The sequence below is a fragment of the Pan troglodytes genome, chromosome 1 (assembly GCF_028858775.2).
Source record: "Pan troglodytes isolate AG18354 chromosome 1, NHGRI_mPanTro3-v2.0_pri, whole genome shotgun sequence".
In the NCBI taxonomy this organism is placed as follows: domain Eukaryota; kingdom Metazoa; phylum Chordata; class Mammalia; order Primates; family Hominidae; genus Pan; species Pan troglodytes.
Window position 1 is genome coordinate 114,830,430 of NC_072398.2, and position 23,918 is coordinate 114,854,347.

Here is a 23,918-nt window from a genome sequence, read left to right on the forward strand (position 1 = left end):
CGCCCCTGCCGTCAGGGCCGGGCGGAAGGGTCCCGAGGGGACTGGCTCCGCCACGCTCCGCCCCTGGCTCCCCCGGGAGGGCGGCTCAGGGGCGGGGACGGGGGCGTGGTCCCGCCGTATAAGAACGGAGGGGGCGGCGGCGGGACGGCTCACTCGGTGCCGCTGCCTAGGGGCTGTAGAGGTCGCGCCGCTCCTGCTGGGGCCTGCCCACGCCAAGGACCTGCCTCTGTCGCCTCCTCTTCTATTGCCCAGGTGAGTCCGCGATCCCCCTCCTCTAAAGGTGCGGCGATGCGGCAGCAGCCCCAGTGAGCCGCGAGCTCACTTAGTGGGGGTCCGCCCCCACTAAGTGGTGCTCAGGTCTTTGCCCAGCCTGGTAGGGGGCCGGCGGACCCGAGGGGAGCTGCGGACAGGTGCCGAGACCCGGTGCTCCTTTCCCCTCCTGCTCCCTCGAGGACTCCCGCCCCTGACACACCCGTCCTAAAGGGCCAGAAGAGACGCTCCGAAAGGGAGCTACAACTTTCCAGAGACCTGGGGCTTGGCAAACTCCAGCGAGTTCCTGCTCCGCGCGTCCTGCAGGCTGCGCGCTGGCCAGGCGCGGGCAGGGCATCTGAAGAGTGTGTGATCGGCGCCTCCGCTCCTACCTGGATCAGACGGCGCCCCCCGCCACCCATGCCTCCCTTCCTGGCTTGCAGTCCCTCGGGCTCGCCCCGGCGCTCCCGCGGGCGCGCACACCTTCGCCGGCCCGCCGAGTGTGAATTCGAATTCGGCGGTTTCACTAGGCGCAGCTGGAGACGCAGCGGTCCGGGGCTTGGATCTGGTTGGGGAGGGGAGGGGCGCTTCCTAGGCTCATTGCCAAGTCCTGAGTTTTAAGGAGAAGGGCGGAGATCCTTAAATTTAATGCGCTCACATCAGACTGTGGACACCATGAGCAGCAAAGGGATCCAAGCCAGTGACTTGTGCGCTGCGCGTCTCTCAGAAACTTCTTGGGAATGCGGTGTCTGTGAAACCTGCTTCCTCTCCTTTTGAAAATGAAACTTGCTTTACTGCGTAGGTGAAAAGCCACGGCAAGTGGGTCGACTCGGACGGATACCGGTGCGGCTGCCCCGGGAGGTGTCGCAGTTCGGGGACTCCCTTCGCACTGGTCGCGAGGCAGGAGGGAGCAGGGTGGGAGGCGAGTCAGAGGAGGGTGACTTACCTGAAGAATACAGGTTGGTAGCCTGCACACCTGAACTCAACGCTGGCGGGCGAGAAAACCAAGCAGCGCTACCTCCAAGTAAGGGCGCTCCCCTGGAGAAATGAATGCCTGGCGAGCTTCTGGAGAACCCACTATTAGGGCTGGACCCTGCGGGAGGGATAGTGTCCGCTCCCTTCCCTTTCGCCCTTTTTTGTCCGTAGGTAGGCTTTGGTAGGGCTCTAACCAGTTCCCTGGCTTAATTAAGTAGGGGCCTGCTTCCTTTTTAACATTTTTGCTTTCTTACGGAGACATAAAGTGCATACAAATGAAGTGCTTAAAATGCACTTATAGTAAGAAAGCTTTTATAAATACTGTGTGCATAATTATTTGTATTGTGACAACTTGGTCTTCAGGTTACTTTGTAGGTGGGTTAGGAGACTGAACCAGCCCAGGAAATAAAGTTAGGGTGATTAGATCCTCCCAAAGTACACTTCTGGCTGGCTCAGCTGCCCTCTGCGTGCAGGAAAGAGGGTGACCGTTGTTGGCGACAGCAACCTTTCAACGTGAGTAAATTGGCAAGGAAATGAGCCAGGAAGTAAGTTGGGCAGCCGCAAGAGTGGTAGGAGAGCTTACCCAGAATTTTACTGTCTTAAATCCCCAAGGGTATTATTGAGGGTGTGAGACCAGCCACGTTAGGCCCTGCAGTGGAAAAGGGGGAGGGGGATGGAGAGTAAAGAATGCTGACTTTTCTCTGGGCTTTTAGGGAAACCTCTGAGCTGGGCTGCAGGGGTTCTGTCCTTTGACATTCTTGTTTGTGAAGATGGAAAATGATCTCTTGAGTCAAGCTTAGTTTATTTCAGATAATAAACTTTTTCTCTTAAGGTATACCCATAGCTTTAGAGTACATATATTCTCAATAAAGAGTTTTTAGGAAGATTTTGGTATATTGTATATAATTGTTCAGGTAGCTATGCGGGGGTAGGGGGCTCCCATAACAAAGTTTAAAAAAAAAAAAAAAAACTCTGCCAGGAGGCCTCTAAATTGTTACCAAAACAAAGATCCCTAATTTCATAAGCAACTTCAGTGAGCACATAGAATTAACAGCCATATTTCTTACGCTGTGTTTCCCACAATACCTACCTTGTATCCAGGGATTAAATTCATGTAATTCTGAAGGAAAGGATTTGGCTCTTAGCCTGCTTGTCAGAGTGAGCATGACTTAGTTGTGCACCTGTGGCTATCTCTACCTGGTTTCTTCTGTTTTACCGTGAGCACAATAGCCACTGAAATCTCCCGAGTTCCAGAGGCCCGTCCCCCCTCAGCTGTATCTCCCCATAGTGCACACATTCAGCCCACATTCCCCCGTGTTCAAGGCCAGGGCAGATCATGCACATCTTGCGCTGCCGGTCAGAGAACAGAATTCCTCATATTTCTGAAAGTCCAAGGAACAGTGCAGCAGTAAAAATAACTTAAAAGTGGGCTGTAGTGCTCTTGTTTTCACAGTACCATTAACCAGACACATTTGATAGAAAATTTAAAAACTTCATTTAAAAAACTTTTTTTGTTGTTTTTACTGCTCAAGTACATAGGATCTTGTCTTCATCTTTTGTCTCTGATCAATGTTGTGTTCATGGAGTTACCTACTAAAGAAATGGCAACCCAAAGGCTCTCAGTGGATGAGTTGAACCTTTTTTTTTTTTTGCATTACTGAGAGAAGTCGTGGAAGCCCAAAACTAGTTTCATGAGTTAAGCTAAACTTATGTTTTGGGGTTTCTTGGTTTCACACCTGTCTCTGGGTGTATCTGCTATTTTGTGTGCATGTGTGTGTGTTTAGGAGTTAAGGAGTAATGTGGAATGTGAGGTTACTTGGAATAAAACATTACTTGGGTTAGATAAGGTCTGTTGCTTTTTGTGTTGTCATTGAGGTAAACAAGGCACTGTAGGAAAATGCTTCCTGCCATCTTGGTGTTTTGACTATAGTACGTTAAAATGGCATAAATTGTATTACAATGAAGCAGACACCTCTGTGTTTAAAGAAATGTTCATGTGTTTAAAGCTGCTTGGGTACATTAGTACTGCTGATTTCTTGTGATGTTTTCAGGCCATAAGATCTCTCAAAACGTTTTTATGCTTTCATTGCAGGCCTCATAAAGAGGCTTGCATTTGGAATTCAGATAGTTTAGAGGAAGCATCTTTATATAGTTCAACTAGGTAAGGAAGCCTTAAGAATTGTTTAGAATTAATAGATTTTGTACAGCTGGCCCCCACAGTCTGTTCTAGAACTGTTTGAAAACTTCTTGGAACAACAGAAAAAAAATATTTAAAAAAAATTGCTGATGTTAAGCAACTCTCTCCCTGTAGGATGTTTTTTAGTGTCGGAGCTTGAGACTAAAGTCTTGGAGTCTTGGTCACAAAACTGCATGGAGTGTTGTTTATTTCTTGGAGAACCGTGATTGAGTCAGTAAGTAGTTAAGTGCTTCCTAGGCAGTAGCTAGTGCCAGGTGCTGAGGACGCCAAGGCAGTGGTGTTTGGAAATGCCTCTGGAAGAGCTCTGGATGCGAGAGGAGCTGGGCTGGCTTTATCATGCAGTCGAGGCACTCGGATTTCTCTCATTAGTCTCAGCCACTGGCATATGAGCGCCGGAAAGCAGAATCTGTGCTCACTGCTGACTCCCCAGTACCTGCTTATAGAGCTGGCCTGGCACACAGAAGGTGTTCTGTCATTTGGATACATGTTCGGTTGGCGGCTTGCAAAGAGGGAGGCGTACTTGAAGTGGGTGTTCTCTTGGTGGACCGAGGCAGGCAGGCCAATGGCTGAGTCCTCTTTTAAGTAGAGGCCACAGGGGTATAGGTTTGGAGCTGAGGGGCAGTGACTAGCTAATTGACCAACAGCTGAAACTCCTCAAGCTGAGCTCCAGACCCACTCCCTTAAGCACTTGCCATCCTTCCCACCCCCCTGACACCAGCCTCACATGGCTCACTCAGCCTTTTCTCTCTCTCTCTTCACTCAGTTGCTAGTTCTGCTGATTCTTTCTCTTTTTTATTGTTTCCCACTGTCATCACTGACCTGGTTTAGGGGCCCGTAGACAGCAACTTGATGAGGGCAGTAAGTGAGTCCGCCTCCCCTGCCTCTGGCTAGTTCTACAATCTGTGCATTTGGAACTCCATCCAAGCGCACAGGGACTGCCTGCACCTCTGGAAGCTGAACCTCCTCTTCAAGACCGTGCCTTTCTGACTCTTTACTCTTGACCCACCCCCCACCCCCCATGGCAGAGTCTCCCTAACTGCCCTTCTTTGCCTCACAGAACAGATACTCATATCTGCACAAAGGAATGATACTCCTTTCTCACCAAATTTTGAATCCAGCTTCAGGCCCTTCCCACAGGCTTCTGACTGACCTTATTCCATCTGGGGACCCGCTCATTTCACACCTCGATTCATTAATACTTTGTTGTTGTTGTTGTTTGTTCTTTTGAGACGGAGTCTTACTCTGTCGCCAGGCTGGAGTGCAGTAGCACGATCTCTGCTCACTGCAACCTCCACCTCGTGGGTTCAAGCGATCCTCCTACCTCAGCCTCCTGAATAGCTGGGACTACAGGTGCACGCCACCACACCCAGCTAATTTTTTGTATTTTTAGTAGAGATGGGGTTTCACCATGTTGGCCATGATGGTCTTGGTCTCGTGATCCGCCTGCCTCAGCCTCTCAAAGTGCTGGGATTACAGGTGTGAGCCACCATGCCCGGCCAATACTTTCTTACAGTTCTTCCGTCTACCTTCTTTTCTAGTTCTTAAATTTTTATCTTTGATTGAATAAGCACGAAGTCCCATACTGTTACCATACTTAGCTTCCTATAAAAACATTTTGAGAAGAAAATTATCCATGAACCTGGAACTGCCCACGCCCTCTTACGTTGCCGTAAGCGTCTCTCAACTTGTTTAGCCCTTATGAAGATAGAAGAGGTAACCCTCCACCTTTCCTGGCTGCTTGCCCCTGATCCCCAAACATACTCTGTCCATCGTTGCCCTCTGCTTGTCGTAGTTAGAGATGGGCATTAGGATCTCCACAGCTAGCCAGTGCTATATGGACTTGGGCAGTTTCAATTGTCATTCCTGTGGAATAACTGCAGCACGGCAGTAGCAGAAAGAGGACTGATCCAGAAGCAGAGATGACGTGTACCCTCATCAAGTGCCTGATATGTGTCTAGAGGCTTGCTCACAGCTGCTCAGCTAGAGCTAGCACCGCTGCTATCTCCTGTGCCCAGGCTGTTTGTCATCTTTTTACCTCCTCTGCTTCTGAGGCTGACTTTAGCTGTGGGGAGACCTGGGCTCTGGTCCTGGCAGAGCCTTTACCTCTTCAGCCTTCAGCTTCTTCATTATATAATGACAATAAATTAGATCAGTGCTTTCCAGTAAAAATATGAGAGACACGATTAACTTCCTAGTAGTCCCATTAAAGAGTAGAAGTAGGTGAAATTTGACCAGGGGCAGTGACTCACACCTGTAACCTCAGGACTTTGGGAGGCTGAGGCAGGAGGATCCCTTGAGTCCAGGAGTTCCAGACCAGCCTGTATGACACAGCAAGACCCCATCTATATAAAAACAATTTTTTAAAAAATTAGCTGGGTGTGGTGGCACGTGCCTGTGGTACCAGCTACTGAGGAGGCTGAGGCAGGAGAATTGCTTGAGCCCAGGAAGTCAAGGCTGCAGTGAACTGCGATCGAACCACGGCACTGCAGCCTTGGCAATAGGGTGAGACCCTGTATCAAAAAAAAGTGAAATTCATTTTAATAAGTGTATTTAATCTACCATATCAAATTTCATCATTTCAGTATGTAATCAATATAAAAAATCTAAATGAGATAGTTTACATTCCTTTTATCATACTGAGACCTTGATATCCAGTATGTGTTTTTGCACTTACAGCAGTGCCTACTGTATTGGGCAGCACAAGTCTAGACCATCAGCAAAAATGTTTCACTCTCAAGTTCTGATTCTGCATGTGTGGGAAGCAAGATTTAACAACCCAAAGTTATGGAAGGAGAGTAGGAAGCAGGATATAAGCTCCACAGGGCCAGGGATCTTCTCTTTCTTCCCAGTGCATCACAAGCTCCTGGAGCAGTGCTCGAAACATAGTAGGCATGCACATTTTTGAAAGAGTGAAAGGAAAGTCAGTTATGGCCAACTTACTGACAGTCATTCACACTGTGCGTCAGACTTGACACTAAAACACGTGGTGTTGGATTCCTAGCCCAGTGCTCATTCTTTTTTTTTTTTTTAATAGTTTCTTAGAGAATAATCATAAGGCAATAGAATTTCAAGGAACTGCTGATAAAATCTTCTGAGACTGGCAGGGGACCAGGACTCAGTTTATCAACAATTAAGTTTTATCAACAATTAAAATTTGAGTGAAATTGCAAGAGGAAGTAACATTCAAGTCAAAGGTGTTTGAGCTGTCTGGTGACAGCACATTAATTACTTGATGAATGCTAGACATGAGCTGCTGCTATGCGCAGTACCTGGAGGCCCGGAACCTGCAACTTGAATGCCAACTCCTAAGGGAAGGATCCATGCAAAACAAAAACCTGGATGGAACTATGCACGTCATTAGCATCTGCTCTGAAATGGAGGTCAGCTCACACTTAGACACTTGTGAATGGGGTGTGTTTATGGTCTAACGTATGATAAGGGTGACATTTGAGGAACTAAGTGTTGCTTGTCCCTTTCCTGATAAGGCCTGGGCAGGGAAGCTGCTAGTGATTAGACAGGACTTTTAGCTGACTGAGGTCTTCCTTTTGGACAACTGTTTAAAGCTGTAGGCTGGAGAGTTAGATGGTAAAGTAGCCTGTGGAAGCAGCCTTTGATGAAACCCGGAGGCTGTCAGCTCTTAAACCCTGTGGATTACGTGTAAACTGAGTCATTCTTACAGTAAGCAGTCTCCTCCTTAGGAATCATCTCATTTTTCTCAGTCTAGGCAATCTCTAAAACAGAAAGGCAGGCTCTCTTTGGGGAGCTCTTTAAATGAATTCAGACCAGTAACACCTCTGATTTAGAAAGAAGCAGTTGATGGTGGGAAGGTGGTTACCAAGTAGCAACAAGGATTATTTCCATTTCAAGTTGTGTGTGTAGCACTTAATGCTGACACCTTGGAATAAAATCAAGGCTTTTATGCCCTGCTTCCATCTAAAGATGTCTGTGTCCTGACCTTGTTAATATTTCCATTTGCAACCACGTCAGAGTATTCCTTTCAACACTTGAACTTGTGTGGCATCCCTGCTGTAATATCTAGGCCAGTGTTTTGATTCTGTTTGCTGTTTTGCGGCCACGGCATTAGTTCTTCCAGCGTTATCTCTCCACCCACACTTGCCTAAGCATCCTATTTTCAAAGGTGGGAAAGAGCTTTCTGTTTGGAGTTGTCGTTGGTGGGTGTCTATGGATGGAGCCCAGTGATAACCATTCAGACTGTGTGTTGGCTTCTCACTTCTTAGTGGGAAGTGAGAATTCATGGAGGCCCCTTAAACAGCGGAGATCACAGCCTGGTTCTGTGGCCTGCCTGGGTTTCAGTCCAGGGCTGCTTTCCACAGCTCATGTGGGAATCTAACCAAATTTTTTGACTCTAGTAAACATCATTGGTAAATGGCTGGAGGATGATAATAACCTTAAGAAAATAGAATGAGACGCTAGCTGAATGCAATGGAGCTGAGAGTGAGAAAAGACCAACTGTGGGGTTTGTTGCGTCACTGACTTAGAAATGTTTTCTCTGGGCACAGCTTTGTGGCCTGGGGCAGTTACTTCTTTGAACTCAGGTAGAAAGTGTTGCGGGCATTTAAGTGGGCAACTGTGAAAATAACATCTTGGAAAAATAGTGAGCGTAGGATATATTTTATTGGCCTTTTAAAAAGTAAAGCATTATTTTATCTGTTTTTATTGCTTCAGGCCATTCATAATCTAAGCTGCTATTCCATGTACATGAAACACTCGAGTGTCTGTTATCTGTAACTTTCATGTGTTTGGGGCTGTGGAGGAGTCTCCAGAATGTGGCCCCCTCCCTGTGTGGGGGGTCTGGCCCTAGGGAGGAGCTGGCAGACAAAAGGCTTCCTTAGACTGCCTCCAAACCCTTCCTAGATAACTTCTGGCCTTCATCCCCCAAGGAATTCAAGGAGTAAGGGAGGAGGATTTTTTTCAGAAGGCCATATCCATGTTGACCCTGGTTTTTCTTGTTTCTGCCCAGTTATCTGCTGCTGCACATGCCAAGCAAAATGACCAAGGTCCATGGTCATTCGAAGCACCTGGCTCTTTTCTTATGGGTGAAAGAATCTCAAGGGTCAAACTACATGCAGGTGGGGGAAGTGACGGTGTCCAGTCTCAGGTTCAGCATTCATGAGGTCCTGTGTACGTTCCAGACTTTCTGCTTTCAGTTTTGTTCCAGCTCTCCTTCCTGGGCTGGCCCTTTAAGTCCTGGTCACTGCCTGCAAATTTATCAACCATTTCTCTGTAGCTCCAGTTGGGTTATTGGCTTCTTTGATCTGAGAAGGTTGCCGTCTCGACTGTAGCTAGTGTCCTGTTCTGTTGCTTCATCAGCCTATCAACACTCTGATCTCCCAGCCATCAGAGGAGTCTCAGTAATTGTTCCTTTATTCCATGAGCAAAGCAGCATGCCTTAGTTTTCTGGATCAGGATCAGCCCATTCCTGATAATCTCCCTCCTGTGCCATTAATTTTTCCTCTTATTACTAGTTCAGCAAGGCGACTGTCCAGCACCTTCCACTCTTGGGTTCTCTCTCTCTTCTGGACTTGGTTTCTCTAAAATCACCACTGTTCTGCAACGTAGCAAGCATCTTGGAGCTCCCTGGGAAGTTAGGATCCTAGGCCTTCATCTCCCAGCCATTGTTCCTTTAAAACAAATAGTAGCATAACGATTAGCATTTCTACACTTAATCACATTCAGTTCTGGTGGCTCCAGCCTGGAGTTTCTATGCTGACAGTTGTTAGATACTTCAGTTCTAAATGCTTCTCCCTTGCTTTCAGAATTTGCCATCTGGCCTTACCTCACTCAGGTGGCCTTAGCGGTCTAGCCAAACTTCTTTCCTACCATCTTATTTTTTAAAAATCTTTATACCTTCCTTCCTTTTCTTTCTACTTACTGTCATCTCCTTCCTCTGACCATCTAAGCACAACCAGCTCTTCTTCAAGCTCCCTGCCCCACCAAAGCTATCCACCTTTTAGGAAGACTCTTAAATTCCATTTCTGCTACTCACCAGCAGTGCATCCTTGGACAGTTTACAATTTGCACATCCTCTTTGTTCTCCAGTTTTCCCATCTGTAAGTGGGGGAGTAGGAGGAATGGTATCTCTTTTATGGGGTTGTTATAGGAATCAAATGATTGATCCAGGTAGAGCCCTGAAAGCACTGTTTTACTGCCTATTTGTGATGTTGTAAAAGAGTTGGTGGCTCATTAGGGTACCTGGCTAAACATCTAGTCACATGTGGTGTCCCCTGGCCATGGCTGTGGCTGCCGCCATGTGAAGAGCCCTTGGAGGGCTCTGCATGTATTAGCACCTGCCAGAGAAAAGGATGTGGGCAGAAGCAGACGTTTATGTTATGAAACGATGTGCTGCCCCGCTGAGAAGTGGGATTTCCCACACACTGTGGCAATATATTGTCTTCCTTGGTGTCTCTGTGGCAGGGGGCACCTCTAAGCCACCTGGCATCTTTTGCTTAACTGGAATCTGCACAAAAGCAGAGAGTAAAGGCTGATTCCAGCTTTTTGCTATCTTTGGTGTGTATGGTGGGGACGGGGCAATGGAAAGACTAGGTCTCACGGTTACATAGTGAACAGAAGGTTGCTGTGTCCTTTTTTGTTAGGACCAATAACGTCTGTTTTAGAAAAGATCACTTTAGTGGCTACGAGAACTGGTGATCCCAGTGCACATGTGGGTTGTGACATGTGCTTGTCACTCCGTGTCCACCTCCCATCCACCATGGCAGACCTTGAGCTTGGTGGAAGGGAGTCAGCAGTTCCCAGACACTAGTCTCGCAGTTGAGGACCTGGGGTCAATTCGCTTAATCTTTTCTGAACCTTATTACTTAATTTGTGAAAAAGGGATAGTTGTAGATTCCTTAGAGTTCCTATGAGGATTAGATGGGAATTGAAGTGAAGTGGCTCATACTAAGTACTATTTCATTTGCTTTGACACACACCTCTACACCCTTCATTTCACAAGCAAAGAAGAGATAGACTTGGAGTCGTGGTTGTCATTCACTCTTGTTAAGGGAAGAAGTGGGATAGGATAGTATGAAGTGTATTGCCACCACTTTTATTTCTGCTTATGTTCTCTAGGTTTTCATATGTAATGGAATGGTCTCTTTTTGTCTAAAGTGTCCTCTTGTACACGGGGGAGGAGTTTGTGTGGAAGATGTGTGGGAAGAGCCACAGGTGCACGGGTCCCCTGTTGGCCAGGAGCCAGGGCCCGCAGGTGTCTTTGTTCCAGGTACACACTTCTCTTGGAGTCTGTCACCAGGCTTGGCCCATTGCCCAAGATTCCAGCTCTTACCTTGGGTTAGAAAGTTTTACTGGGAAGAACCACACATTTGAGGTAACATCCAGAAATAGTGAAAGAGAATTTGTCCCCAAAGGAAGGCTGAAATGTGTTTGATTTTCTTTTGTATTCATAAACCCTCAGGAGGGTCAGAAGAAGGTAACACTTAGTTGCCTCTGGACTGCTGAAAGCCCTCAATAGCTGAGAGCCTCAGTTCAAGCCTCAGCATTTTCCTGAAATTTTCTAGACAATCACTTCCATAGCTTTCATGTTAAAGGTCACAGACCTAGACTTAGATATATGCAGTCCTTAACTTGATAGACGTATGTCTCCACACATACTAAGAACCTTGTGGACGGTTTCTGTGTCTAATGCCAGGCACAAAATAAGAATTAATGTTGCTTTGACCGAATTGACTGTGTGCAAATGTTATAAATGCTCACAGTTACCTCCCCTCCAGCTCATGCACCTGCCTCTCCCGCTCGCCCACCTTGGGTTCCTCACACTTTCATCGTGTTTCTGGAGTTCACTGGCTAGTCCAGAGACCTAGATAAGCTATGAAGCAGGACTAGAAATAGCTTTTTTTTTTTTTTTTTCTTTTTAGTGCTCAAACGTAGGTTTTCAGACCAATCTGCGTTGAGCAGCTCTGTCCTGGGCAGTGGGAAATGATTAGATTAGACATCAAACTTTTTCTCAGGGACCTTGGTTTAACCTTCTGGCCTAGTTTGTTTTTTCCTTTCTTTTGCTGCTATCTCTGCAAACCTCTTTTTTTTTTTTTTTTCCCTTCAGTGTGTGTATTCTACCTTTACTGCAGTCAGATAATAGAAGAAAAGGGAGTACGAAAGTACCTGAGATAGTTGGTCATCTTGAATTGTCAAAAACAAACCCTGAATTCTCAAATCTGCAGGAACAAATTATGGTCTCCACCTTTCCCCATTTCTACTGTATAAATATAATGAATCTGTTTCTCAAACAGTAAAAGGGAAATGAAACACTTTAGTTTGAATTTACTAGGCTTCAAATTAATTTGTTCTCTATTTTGTTAATTCTGCTAACTAGAATTTGCCTTTAACCAGGGCCTTTCATGAATTGGGAATGTGTGTTCCACGTGATTCTTTTATATGGGGATTATATCAGTGTTGATTTAACGTGGTTAATTAAAACTAAAAACTGTTGGACTAAGCACTGATGTGTTACCTAAACACTGAGGGCCTATGACTTGGATGTATTCTAGTAATACCAATGTTTGTCTAAGTAACTTTAAAATGTACTTTTGGTATTTGAAATTGTTTGGACGAGTGAGGGACAATGAAGAATCCCTTTCTAATAGGCACAAGTGACTTATTTTATGCTCTTCTAATGAGCTAAGCACTTAGTATGAACTCAGCTTAAATTTGTGTCTTCAGTGGCTTAAACTCCTCTCTATGTAAATCATGGTAAATTGAGAAAGTGAAAAACTACGCCATGGACTTGGCATTTGTCATGTCCCACACTGTGCTTTTATACAGACTTTTTCCCCTAGAATTTAACTCCAATATTCATATATGTATGAGAAGAAGTTGTCATGGAAGATGCTAACCACAGGCATATTGTATTTCTGAAAAAAGTGTTTGTTAAAGTTTTTGCAGCTGTAGCCAGCAACCAACTTAACAGTATCACAAGGGTAGCTACATGTTTGAAATGAGAAATTCTGTGAAACTGAAAAAAAAAATTTCTTTTGGTTAACATAGAATGAGATGAGAGGAGATGGATTTGCATGATTTAGAGAGTCTGAGGGTTTTTTTTAATGAGCATCTTTTTAAAAAGTATATGAGTAGAAACTTGATAGAAAGGCATTCGAGAGGAAAAGAGTCTCTCTTCCTCTGTTCATCCCCTTATCTGTAGAGATCAGCATTTACATCTTGGAGGTGAAGCTTCCAAGTGTATTTAATTTTGTCACATGGATGTGGGAATGCAGAATGTGGAATGTAGAGAGGAGGGGTGGGAAGGAAAACGGGGATTGAAGAAGTTAAATAAGGCAGCAGGTGAATAGAAGGCTCCTAAGGGAGAAGCTTTAGGATCATAAGGTTTTAATTTTTCTTCAACTAATACATATATAGATTCCAAATTCAAAGGGCACAAAATAAGTTTTCTTCTTCTAACTTTGAATCTGCTTCCCCTAAACTAGAGGAAGTATTTGGTACAGACTAAAACTACTACCTGCGTATGTTTCCAGAGACTTTATATGCTTGTGTAAGCACAGACTTTAACAGTTTTGCTGTTAACAGTTTTGCTATTAACTTGTTTTTCTATTAATGAGTCTTGATAAGCATTTCACAGTCATACAGAAAGAACAGCTGTCTTGAATTGTCATCTCAAATTGTCGAAAACAAACCCTGAATGCTCAAATCTGTAGGAACAACTGCATGCGTTTCTGTATTGTTTTATACACACATCAGATCATTTAACCATCTTCTATTGGTGAATACTTATAGCTTTATAAATAATTCTCCAATGAATATTTTGTGTATACTTGCAAATATACTAACGATATAATTCAAAGTAGACTTACCAGAAGTAGAATCCCTATGTCAAAGAGTATATCTCCTTAAAATTAAGTGTCTTGTGTCCGGAGAGAGCCCACAAGCAGTATACTAGAGGGTGTCTGATTCCCACATATTAGACTTAGTGATCTTTGCCCATTTGATGGATAAAAATGATACGTTGAGGTTTTAATCTGCCTGTCTCTTAAGTAAGGTTGTGACTGTAATAGGTGTTTGAGATGTAGTTTGTGTCCTTTGTGTCTTCTCTGTTGGGGTTCTTCTGGTATTTCTGATTTGTTGAAGCTCCTTATTCATTATGGAAATGAGTACTTTGCCTAATGTTACAAATATTTTTCCTACTTTTGCCTTCTGACTTTATGGTGTTTTTGAATTATATAGTCAAATATAGCAATTTTTGAGGCTTTTAGGTTTTATGTGACTTATTTAAAAAAAAACTACCCACTCTGTATAAGTATATATAAATGCATTTCCACCTCAGTACTCTTAGAGTTTCATGCTTTTACATTCAGTCTTTGATCTGTCCAATCTAGATCTTAGTTTGGCATGAAATAGGGAGTCCCTTTCATTTTTTTCTTTTTGATAATTTAGATAACCATCCAGATGTTTTTCTTCACTTTACTATTCTGAAATGCCTCCTTTAATTATATACTAAATCCCTTTACATATCTGATTTTGTTTCTAGACTTAAAAAATTTTGTTCCACTGATTTGTCTTTTTGGGCCAATAACATGCTGTTTCAATTATTGTGGTTTTGTGATATCTGTTACGGGCTAGTGCATATCATTCCTATTTTTCACAATGTTTTCTGGCTGTTTCTGCCTCTCCTACCATATGAACCTTACAAATTCTGTCTAAAACAAATTCTAACTTTGAGTCTACTAGAAGTTCACATACTTTAAAATATATGAAAACTCTCAACCCTGTGTACTTCCCCCCACCAAAAAAAGGCTCATAGCTTCCAGGCTATCACTAGTCTCAGATGTCCCTCCTCTAATGTTCAGAACCACCATTCTAGCATAGGCATTGTCCTGACTTTAATCCTACATGACGTCTTTTTGAACAACTCCTTAAAAAAAGACTTGAGTCAGAATATATTCCTACAGTTATTCTCCTCTGTAACATTACTGAGGTTCTTGCTGGAGATTTTTAAAAAATTGTTGCTTGTATCTCAAGTACTGATTGCATTACAGCCTCTGGTTTCCGTGTGACTTCTCATGCCTGTGTCATAAAGATGAGCTTTGAAAGCACAACAGGTGATTCACACTAGCAAGTGAATTGTATTTCTTCAGGTAGACCAACATACCTGAAATCTATAAAACCCATGCCACCAAATCATAGTCTAGCTCTGGTCACAGTAAAGCCAGCCCCGTAACTTTCTGTAATGATTAGAACTTAATTGTGTAGCTCAGGGTTCCCCACCCCCCTGACCACGGGCCAATACCAGTCCGTGGCCTGTTAGGAACTGGGCGGCACAGCAGGAGATGAGTGGCAGGTGAGCGAGCATTACCACTGGAGCTCTGCCTCCTGTCAGATCAGCAGCATATTAGATGCTCCTAGGAGTATGAACCCTAGTGTGAACTGAGCATGTGAGGGATCTAGGTCGTGCCCTTCTTATGAGACTCTAATGCCTGATGATCTGAGGGTGAAACAGGAACAGGTTCATGCTGCAACTATCATTCCCCTCTTCCCGGTCCATGGAAAAATTGTCTTCCACAAAACTGGTTCCTGATACCAAAAAGGTTGGGGACCACTGGTGTGGCACATACAGTGGACACAAATGTACTGTGTGCTAATCATGGGAGACCACAAAGAACTGCTAAGTGTTTAAAGGGCATGGCAAAAAGAGAACTCTACTATCCCAAATCTGCCTTGAAACCAAATGCCAGTCACAGTAAACATTATTCGTCACAGATTTTGCTTGGGATCCATAACCTAGGAGTGCTTTGTAGGATGATCTAGATAGCCTAGGACTTTTTAACGCTGTTCAGAGGCACTTTTGTCTTCCCCTCCACGAGTACTCTGTAGCGAGCAATAGAGCACTCATCCCCAGATTGGTCCTGCAGAGCCTGCTGTGATCACATACTCAGCCCACTGCTTTCTGCCTCTCGGCCCCAACCAAGAGCTCATGTTGTCTTTCTGTTGGCTTGTGTCCCCTCTCCATAAGTGAACTCCGTGACCTTCCTGTTCACCCCAACCAGGGACACCCTTTCTTCTACTTTCATATTACATTTTATTTCCACCACTGGAGTTGTCTACACAACACACTGCCTTGTATGGATAGCTCATATTTTCACCTTCTTCTTGATGGGAGAGCCTGAAGAGCTCATCTCCATGTACCCAGCAATGCCCTGACAACCAAGTAACAACCATAGGAGATCCCTGGCACCGGTGCAAGGCCAGAAATCCATGTTGGAACCCCAGGAGAATGCATGCCGATGTGTATTCAAACACAGCAGCTTCCAAACAATGAAACTGCAGAAGTCATTGGGATGGGTTTTATGTGGGTCTAGCAAGTCAGAAAGGCGGAGGGGGTGGGAAAACTGTTTACAGTGAAATCTGAGGACAGCGCCTTGACTCTTTGTTCTGGATTTTACATCCATCTAGCAAATATTCGACTTGTGGCTCTACAGGCACCTTGACATTTTAATATATGAGTATTTGTTTTTATATATTAGGATTTCCAGGGATCCATTGTGTTTTATTTTTTGGTAAGTATAACATAGCTGAAAATTACTTAGGAAACTTTGTGGTCCTAGCAGATGAAGTGGTGTTTTTCTCCTAGTACTCATTGCCAACTTTATTCTCCGTGGGTAGCTTTAAGGTACTATTGTTTTCCAAGTACACTTGAAGGCACACACTGCCCGGGGGAAGTTGGCCATGTCCTGTGTTGGGCATCCTTGCTAGGAAGAGTGGTTCCACTACATAGGTGACCTAACCTTTTGTTGACTCGAAATTTTGTCATAAGAACCACTCCTTGGTTCTACCCTAGATGACAAGTACTTGTTAGGATAGACTTCTCCTATAAATGAAAGGAACATGGGAATTTTGCTAAGGGAATATACTTTATTCTAGTAGAAGGGGTTGGATTCCCACTTATTGGTGAGATTGTAGCCCAAAGTTGAGACTCCATCTACTTGTGGAGTGAAGGAAGTCGTGTGTGTGTGTGTGTCTGTGTCTGTGTGTGTGTTGTATATTCGTGTATGAATGTTGTAGCCTAGACGAATGTAGACATTCTCTTTTTCACTATAAGACACCTTCAGCCTAGGTGTCAACCAGGTCAAGATGTGGTTAGGGAGCCAGAAAGCTGGAGAAGTAACTAATTCTACTGCAGTCCTATATGGTTTGCTAACATTCTGTTTTCAGAACATTTGAAACACACTCCGTTTCAGCACACTCCACCCTTACCCAGAAAAAACAAACAAAACAAAACTATGAAATAATCTAAAGTAATATAGAATGAGTTTGTGTGTTTTTGTCCTTCTCTGCAGTGTCACTGTTTTTTACATATTTAACTCATTGAGTCCTCACGGCAACACTGAGCAGTAAGTGCTATTTATCACCATTTTACAGGAAGATGTTCAGAGATTAAACAGTGTGAGTTCCTCGAGCTGCTTTGCCATGTAGAAGTGAATCCTAACTCTGTTTCTCACCCCTCACTTTCAGTTTCCCCAGCCAGAACATCCCCTGAAGATGGCAGAGGAGAGCAGCTGTACCAGGGATTGCATGTCCTTCAGCGTGCTCAACTGGGATCAGGTTAGCCGGCTGCATGAGGTCCTGACTGAAGTTGTACCTATCCATGGACGAGGCAACTTTCCAACCTTGGAGATAACTCTGAAGGACATCGTCCAGACCGTCCGCAGTCGGCTGGAGGAGGCAGGCATCAAAGTGCAGGACGTCCGGCTGAATGGCTCCGCAGCTGGCCACGTTTTGGTCAAAGACAATGGCTTGGGCTGCAAAGACCTGGACCTAATCTTCCATGTGGCTCTTCCAACAGAGGCAGAATTTCAGCTGGTTAGAGATGTGGTTCTGTGTTCCCTTCTGAACTTCCTGCCAGAGGGTGTGAACAAGCTCAAAATCAGTCCAGTCACTCTGAAGGAGGCATATGTGCAGAAGCTAGTGAAGGTTTGCACAGACACTGACCGCTGGAGCCTGATCTCCCTCTCCAACAAGAATGGGAAGAACGTGGAGCTGAAGTTTGTCGACTCCATTCGGCGTCAGTTTGAGTTCAGTGTGGACTCTTTCCAAATCATCCTGGATTCTTTGCTTTTCTTCTATGACTGTTCCAATAACCCCATCTCTGAGCACTTCCACCCCACCGTGATTGGGGAGAGCATGTACGGGGACTTTGAGGAAGCTTTTGACCATCTGCAGAACAGACTGATCGCCACCAAGAACCCAGAAGAAATCAGAGGCGGGGGACTTCTCAAGTACAGCAACCTTCTTGTGCGGGACTTCAGGCCCACAGACCAGGAAGAAATCAAAACTCTAGAGCGCTACATGTGCTCCAGGTTCTTCATCGACTTCCCGGACATCCTTGAACAGCAGAGGAAGTTGGAGACTTACCTTCAAAACCACTTTGCTGAAGAAGAGAGAAGCAAGTACGACTACCTCATGATCCTTCGCAGGGTGGTGAACGAGAGCACCGTGTGTCTCATGGGGCATGAACGCAGGCAGACCCTGAACCTCATCTCCCTCCTGGCTTTGCGTGTGCTGGCGGAACAAAACATCATCCCCAATGCCACCAATGTCACCTGTTACTACCAGCCGGCTCCTTACGTCAGTGATGGCAACTTCAGCAACTACTACGTTGCCCATCCTCCAGTTACCTACAGCCAGCCTTACCCTACCTGGCTGCCCTGTAACTAACCTTGAGACCTGAGGGTTTCCACAGTGGGAACCCCAATAGGGCTAGGGCTCTCAGGTAGGGGAGCCTCCTTCTAGATGTAGGTGTTTGGCTTTTAAAGGGCAACTCAGCTCTGATTCTGCTTTTTTTTTTTTCCTTTGTGTACCCATTGGAATGGGTCTACAGTGTATCATGAGCCAACCCTAAAAGGACCCGTATTACAGTGCCACGTTGGAAAACGCTACAGGAAGCATGACCTATCCACATCTTTCCAAGATAGACACTAACATGTCACGTCCCAAACATTAGCATATGGGAGTTGAGCTCTGTGCAGTAATCGAGATTGGGAGAATTTGGGCAGCGTGTGAGAAGTGCTAAGCTACTTTTTTCTCACTTGAGCCCAGGTAGGCTGTGTTGGCCCTCACTTGGGATTCTCAGCAGTTACATGAAAGTTGTGCTGATAATCTCTTCTCTTGTACCAATTTTAGTCAGGCAGAAAATGGTAAACATGAGGGTGCTCTTGTGACTTAATTTTTGTTCAAGGGACTCAATTGCTTATGTTTATTCCCTGTCAGCGGAGTGGAGAATGTCATTCATCAATAAACCAAAGCCAATAGAGATCTGGTTGAAAGTGGTTTATGGTTTACATGCTGTACTATCCTGAGGAATTGCGAGATATTGCTGAGGGGAAAAAAAAAAAAAAAAATGACCTTTTCTTGAAATGTAACTTGAAAACAAAATAAAATGTGGAACATAATGTTTAATTAGAATTGTGGTGGTGGTAGTGGAAGGGGATAATTGTAAATAGGAAACATGAATGTTCATTTTTTTCCTTAAAGAATTCTTATTAAATGGCTCCCTGCCTTTTTTTTCTTTTTTCCTCATCAGCTCTTTCATGGCTGAATTTTGTTTTATTCTTCCTAAGACTAAGGATTGTGCTGAGTCCAGAGTCATTGTGGTAACTGACATGAGGGTCTTCCCATGTTTTAATTGGAAACCCATTTTGGTCACATTCCAAGTATGACACAGCTGTTCTTCTGGAGTACTTTAGCTATTTTTTGTTTTTGTTCTTTTCGTTTTTTTTTTTTTCCAAAAATAGTGACTTCCTTCTCCAGGTGTGTTTGACAGCAACTCAATTCAGGAATTTCAGTAGAACTGAGTGACCTGTGGAACTGCTTTAGAATCTAACCTGCTGTCTTCGTGCTCTGTGTGAAGGGGAAGCTGGGGGGTTAGCATGAAGTCTGGCCTTGTGTGCATTGGAGCTTCCAAGGCACTTTGAAATCATTCCAGTATATTTGGGAAGAATTGAGTGAATGAGAATGCTCTTCCTTATTCTGGTAGATTTGACTTGTTTATAATTCTGCACTTTAGAAGGAAAACAGTGTTAATCTGTAGTTGAAAGAAAGCTTAGTAGATGAGAGAGTTCTAGGCTACTGTGGCTTTTTCCAGTAGATTTAGATGAGATTATGTGTTTTGAAATGTTTTGTGGGATCCCTTAGAAAGCATCACTTTAGGGCAGAGACACTCAATATTGCCAGCCAGCTTGGGTTCTAGAGTGATTTAATCAAATTCATGCTCCTGATTTTTTTTTCCCCCTTCCTTTGGCTATGAAAACCCAAAGCCCGGAGTGATTGTTTTCTCCTTGCTTTAAGTAATGAAGTTATCCTAATGCAAAAGAGCTTAGTAGAAAATGAGTGGTTTACCTTTTTTTCTAAAAGTATATTTTCAAGTTTATTCTGGAATGTGATGTTTTGGTCCTCTTAAAAGCGGATCAGCCATGACTGAAACTCAAGGCTTAGCTGGTATCTATCTTGTGCTACATTAGGTGACTAGAAGCCACTTCTTAGTGTAATCAGCTCCTGTTTCCCTGTGAGCCTTAGTTATATTTTAATTCAGTGGCTTTGAGTCAAGGCCGGTTCTAATTGAGGGGACCCAGTGTGCTTCAGTGTTAAGAGTGGGGCAATGAAGAGTGAACCCCAATGAAGAGTGATCCCAACTTTGGAAACTATCTGGTCATTCATGACCTTAAAAAGCTGCCACGGTGGTCAAATGGCATGTGTTTGCACAAAAATGACCGATGTGTTTAACCAAAGCTTTGAAATGTGATGAAGCCACCAACATAAGCACTTGCCTAACAGAAATCAGTATTTCTTCTACTTAGAAGGCTTGGGGCCCAGCGTAATGAGGCACCAGATGAAGATAAGATCTGCATCAAGGAATTAAATTTCCAGTTTGTCCTTGGGGTTCTTTCTGCTTATGCTTTTTCCCCCCCATCTGGTAATAGTCCTCTTCTGAGAATGAAAGGAGGCACAGAAGTTGCGAGAAAGACCCAGTCCCCAGTCTTTGCCACCATTGCACCATGGTTGTCTCGGAGTCCCTTCACCTGACCTTTTTAGTCAGCTCAGATCTTTTTGTAGTTTGAGAATAGACCTGTCCAAGAGCTATCAGGGTTAAAAGCTGCACTGACCAAAGCTGTACTTTTAAGACACAACCCCTGGGCTAGTGATGTCTCTACTTGCTCTATGAGCCTTTTGCCAGCCTCAGAATAGGTGAGGTAACCTTGAATTTCAGGTCCCTGGAAACTCTAGCTGAAACCTGCCTTTCCTAATGCTCACACAAGCACCAGGTACCCTGAACTTATACTGAGTCCAGTGGTTCCTATTTTATGTGTGTGTGTATGTGTGTGTGTTGAGTAACATGAAACTTGGCAGGAGCAGAGAGCACTGAAGTTCACATGCAAGTTCTAATCTAAATTTAAGCAGTCTCTTATTTGTTTCGGAACTCTGATTTGACTCTTTCTCTGATGCTTTCGGCATGTCTGCAGCCTGTTCTCCTAGCCTGCTGCTTGGAGTCAGGTTGAGCATCAGTGAGATGAAGACAGTACCTTTTCCTCTCACATTGGCAGAATAGCACGCACTAGATGCCTGACCTTGAGCTCTAGTCTCCCCTTTAAATCTTACCTTGGCAGTAACACATTATTCCTCATTCAATAATTTCAATGCTGAAACTGAACTCTGTTACTAATGCCTTCCAATCAGAGTTCCTGATGGGGATGCCTGTGGGATGTGGCATGGCCCACACCTGGGGGACCTGGCAGATGGGGTGAGTTGGGTAAGGAAGATGATGCTTAGTTCCTGATAGATGCTACAGATGTAGTTTGGCATTTCAGTTTTTGTCCAGTTTGATTTTCACTGGGGTTTGAGTCACAGCAAGCTGTGTATGAACTTGTGTTTTGTGGTGACATTAATAATCAAATTGCTAAAACCCTGAATCTGCTTATTCTTCAGCTTCACCTCTGCACTAACCCCTTACCCTTATGGTACGTTAGGATTTTAACTAGTACTGCTTTGTTGACTTTGGGAAATGGTGCCACTCAAAAGCAACTTCCTAACTTGAGGAATAACTCCTTTGTAGTTTACTTTCTGGTACTGGTTGGTGCCTTGTATTGGGATACAGCTATATTCTTAGCTCAAGTGTCCTCTTTTAGAGAGCAAAGTAGTTATCCAATGGTGAGACGAGACCCTGACGCTCATAGAGGCCATTCCTTCCTGGGTGTCGGACCAGGGCTCTGTGTCAGGGAAAACCTTCTGGGTGGACTTTGTAAGAATCCAGTTTCCAAGGTTAGATTCACATCCTTAATCTTGCAGAGACTAGAATTTCACAGCTTGCTTTGGAACATATTCCAATTCAACCAGTTAAAATCAGAGGACCAAGTCGTGGGGGAGGGGGGCGGTGTTGAGGAGAGGTATTTTTAAAGATCTGGCAACTTTTCAGGATTATTTGTGGAGAACTCTAAGGTTAAGATCAGGAAATAAAAGACTGTGTGTGTGTGTGTGTGTGTGCGCGTGTGTGTTCAAGTGCCTAAATCTTGTTTACCTATCACTTTAAAAAAATAATTGAAGTGTAAGCTAAATAAAATGCTTGGAGTTTTGCCTGGGCTAGTGAGAGTTGGTGCAAATTCTCGTGTGTGTTTGCATAGGAAGGTGAGATGACCATCTACTAAAGAGGAAGTAGCTAAATACAGATCTGTGGGTGTTTTTAAAAAAACTCAACCTATCTGGTGTTTTATTTTAATGGATAAAAATGTAATTTTTCTAAGGTAGCAACTTATTTCCAAATTAATATAGATGAAAAATAGATACCAATTAGACTAAATTGAAAGCTTTTTGTTCTATATTTGCATAGCCTTTGAAATATTTCTTAGTGCCTAGGAGGTCTGGGGATTCCTCTTTCGTGGTGGTCACTAACCTTACTTGATGCAGATAAAATCACTTGTCAATGCAAAATGTGTTAGAACTTGATAAAGCTTTGAGTTTGAGAAATAAAGGTATATTTAAAATTTAAATAAAACTTGTCATTTATGCTCATTGATTTGTTTCTTAATGATGAATTTTAGGTTTTAGGAAACATTGAATAGAAATAGGAAGCTGTCAACATCAGCCTTGGATGCTTCTCTGAAGGACAGATGCTTTTTTGGGGGGGAGGGCTGTGTGGTTAACTTGGAGACCACAAATCCCTTAATATTTGGGCTCTTTTTCAAGGTGCCCAGCTAACTTAAACTAGGCTTGGTTGTTGACCACAGCCTTTCAGCTAATACCCACGGCAGGTGTAGTCTTGCAGTTCACCTTTGCTGGCACCTTGTTTAATTCAGTCCCTTTAGCTCCTAGCCCACTTCAACAACAACAAAGAAAACAACTTCAGCCATACATGTACAACTACTGTAGTTTCTTCACATTTTTAAAGAAGTATAGAAGTGAACAAGTGATACTTGGAGTGGTTGATAGATGTTCGAAGGGTATAAAGAGATGCTGTAGACTTTGGTTAGCAACCTTCCTCCTCATTCCTTTGATCTCATTCACAACAACCCCTGCCCACCCCAAGTCTTGCCCCTTCCGTGGCCTCCCTTCTTTGTGGAATTTCTTTGAAATCCTATGGCATTCTCCTAACTGTCCTCATGAAACTTGTGTCTTTGGCTGTGTAAAATCCTTCATCCCCTTGCCTCCACCTGTCCCTGCTCCTCCTCAAACCTTTCAGCCAAGGATGTGCATGCTCTGGAGTCTGGTAGGTGTGGAGTCCTTCCAATCACTTCTTTGGCATGTTTACTCAGTAAGTAACCCTCACTCCTCTTAAGCCCTGACTGCTAGCTCACACTATCCATGTTGCCTCTTCACTCCTCCCTTCATTCTGCCCATCCACATCCATGTCAGTGGCCTCTTTAGCTTTATGATGGACTTCTGTTCTAGTCATCTACTCACATCGGTTAGACACTGTCTGGATCTAGAACTGTTCATGAAGGCTGGAGTGACATTCTTCTCTTTTCACTACAAGAATTGGGATCATTGAAGAGCAATTTTCTGATCTTACGCTTGCCCATCAGCCATCGCCAGGATCTTCTTCCTCCCCATTTTTACTGCGTGTACCTTCTGAAATGTTCCTTGACTCTGCTCTCTTGGTTGCCTTCAGCTCTTGCTTGGGCTATTTCATGAGTCTTGTCTCTATTTTTCTTGACTCTGTCAAGGGCTTTTTCTAAAACAGATGTGCCTGGGCCCCTCCCATACATTAAAACCTGCGTAAGACCCTACTGTGCAAGAGCAGATGTCAGACTCAACATGTCTGTGCAAGAGCAGATGTCTGGAGCTAGCTAGCCCCAGTCTACCTTCCTATCCTTTGACCTGGCCTACTTGGAGTTCTGGAGCATACAGCTTCTTCCATGCACGTGACCCCACAGCAGGCTTCTAAAATCTCAGCTAATCCTCACCTCCTCTGGCTTACCAGGCCCTATGTCTGCCACCTCCCCCTTCCTGCTTTTTCTATTCGTGTTCT

At 44.2% G+C, this 23,918-nt stretch overlaps 1 protein-coding gene across 3 annotated transcripts; it reads left to right on the top strand.

Moving 5' to 3' along the window:
- The first annotated feature begins 12 nt into the window (after positions 1 to 12).
- Positions 13 to 18,715, top strand: TENT5C (terminal nucleotidyltransferase 5C). 3 transcript variants are annotated; one of them, XM_054665856.1, is made up of 3 exons: positions 13 to 252; positions 1,052 to 1,208; positions 16,916 to 18,715. In XM_054665856.1, exon 3 carries the CDS (start codon positions 16,943 to 16,945, stop codon positions 18,116 to 18,118), a length of 1,176 nt encoding a protein of 391 aa, XP_054521831.1. In that variant the 5' UTR covers positions 13 to 252; positions 1,052 to 1,208; positions 16,916 to 16,942; the 3' UTR covers positions 18,119 to 18,715.
- Positions 18,716 to 23,918: the final 5,203 nt, after the last annotated feature.

Excerpts from the sequence above, each read along its gene's own strand:
- TENT5C (XM_054665856.1), top strand. The coding sequence starts at position 16,943 with ATGGCAGAGGAGAGCAGCTGTACCAGGGATTGCATGTCCTTCAGCGTG.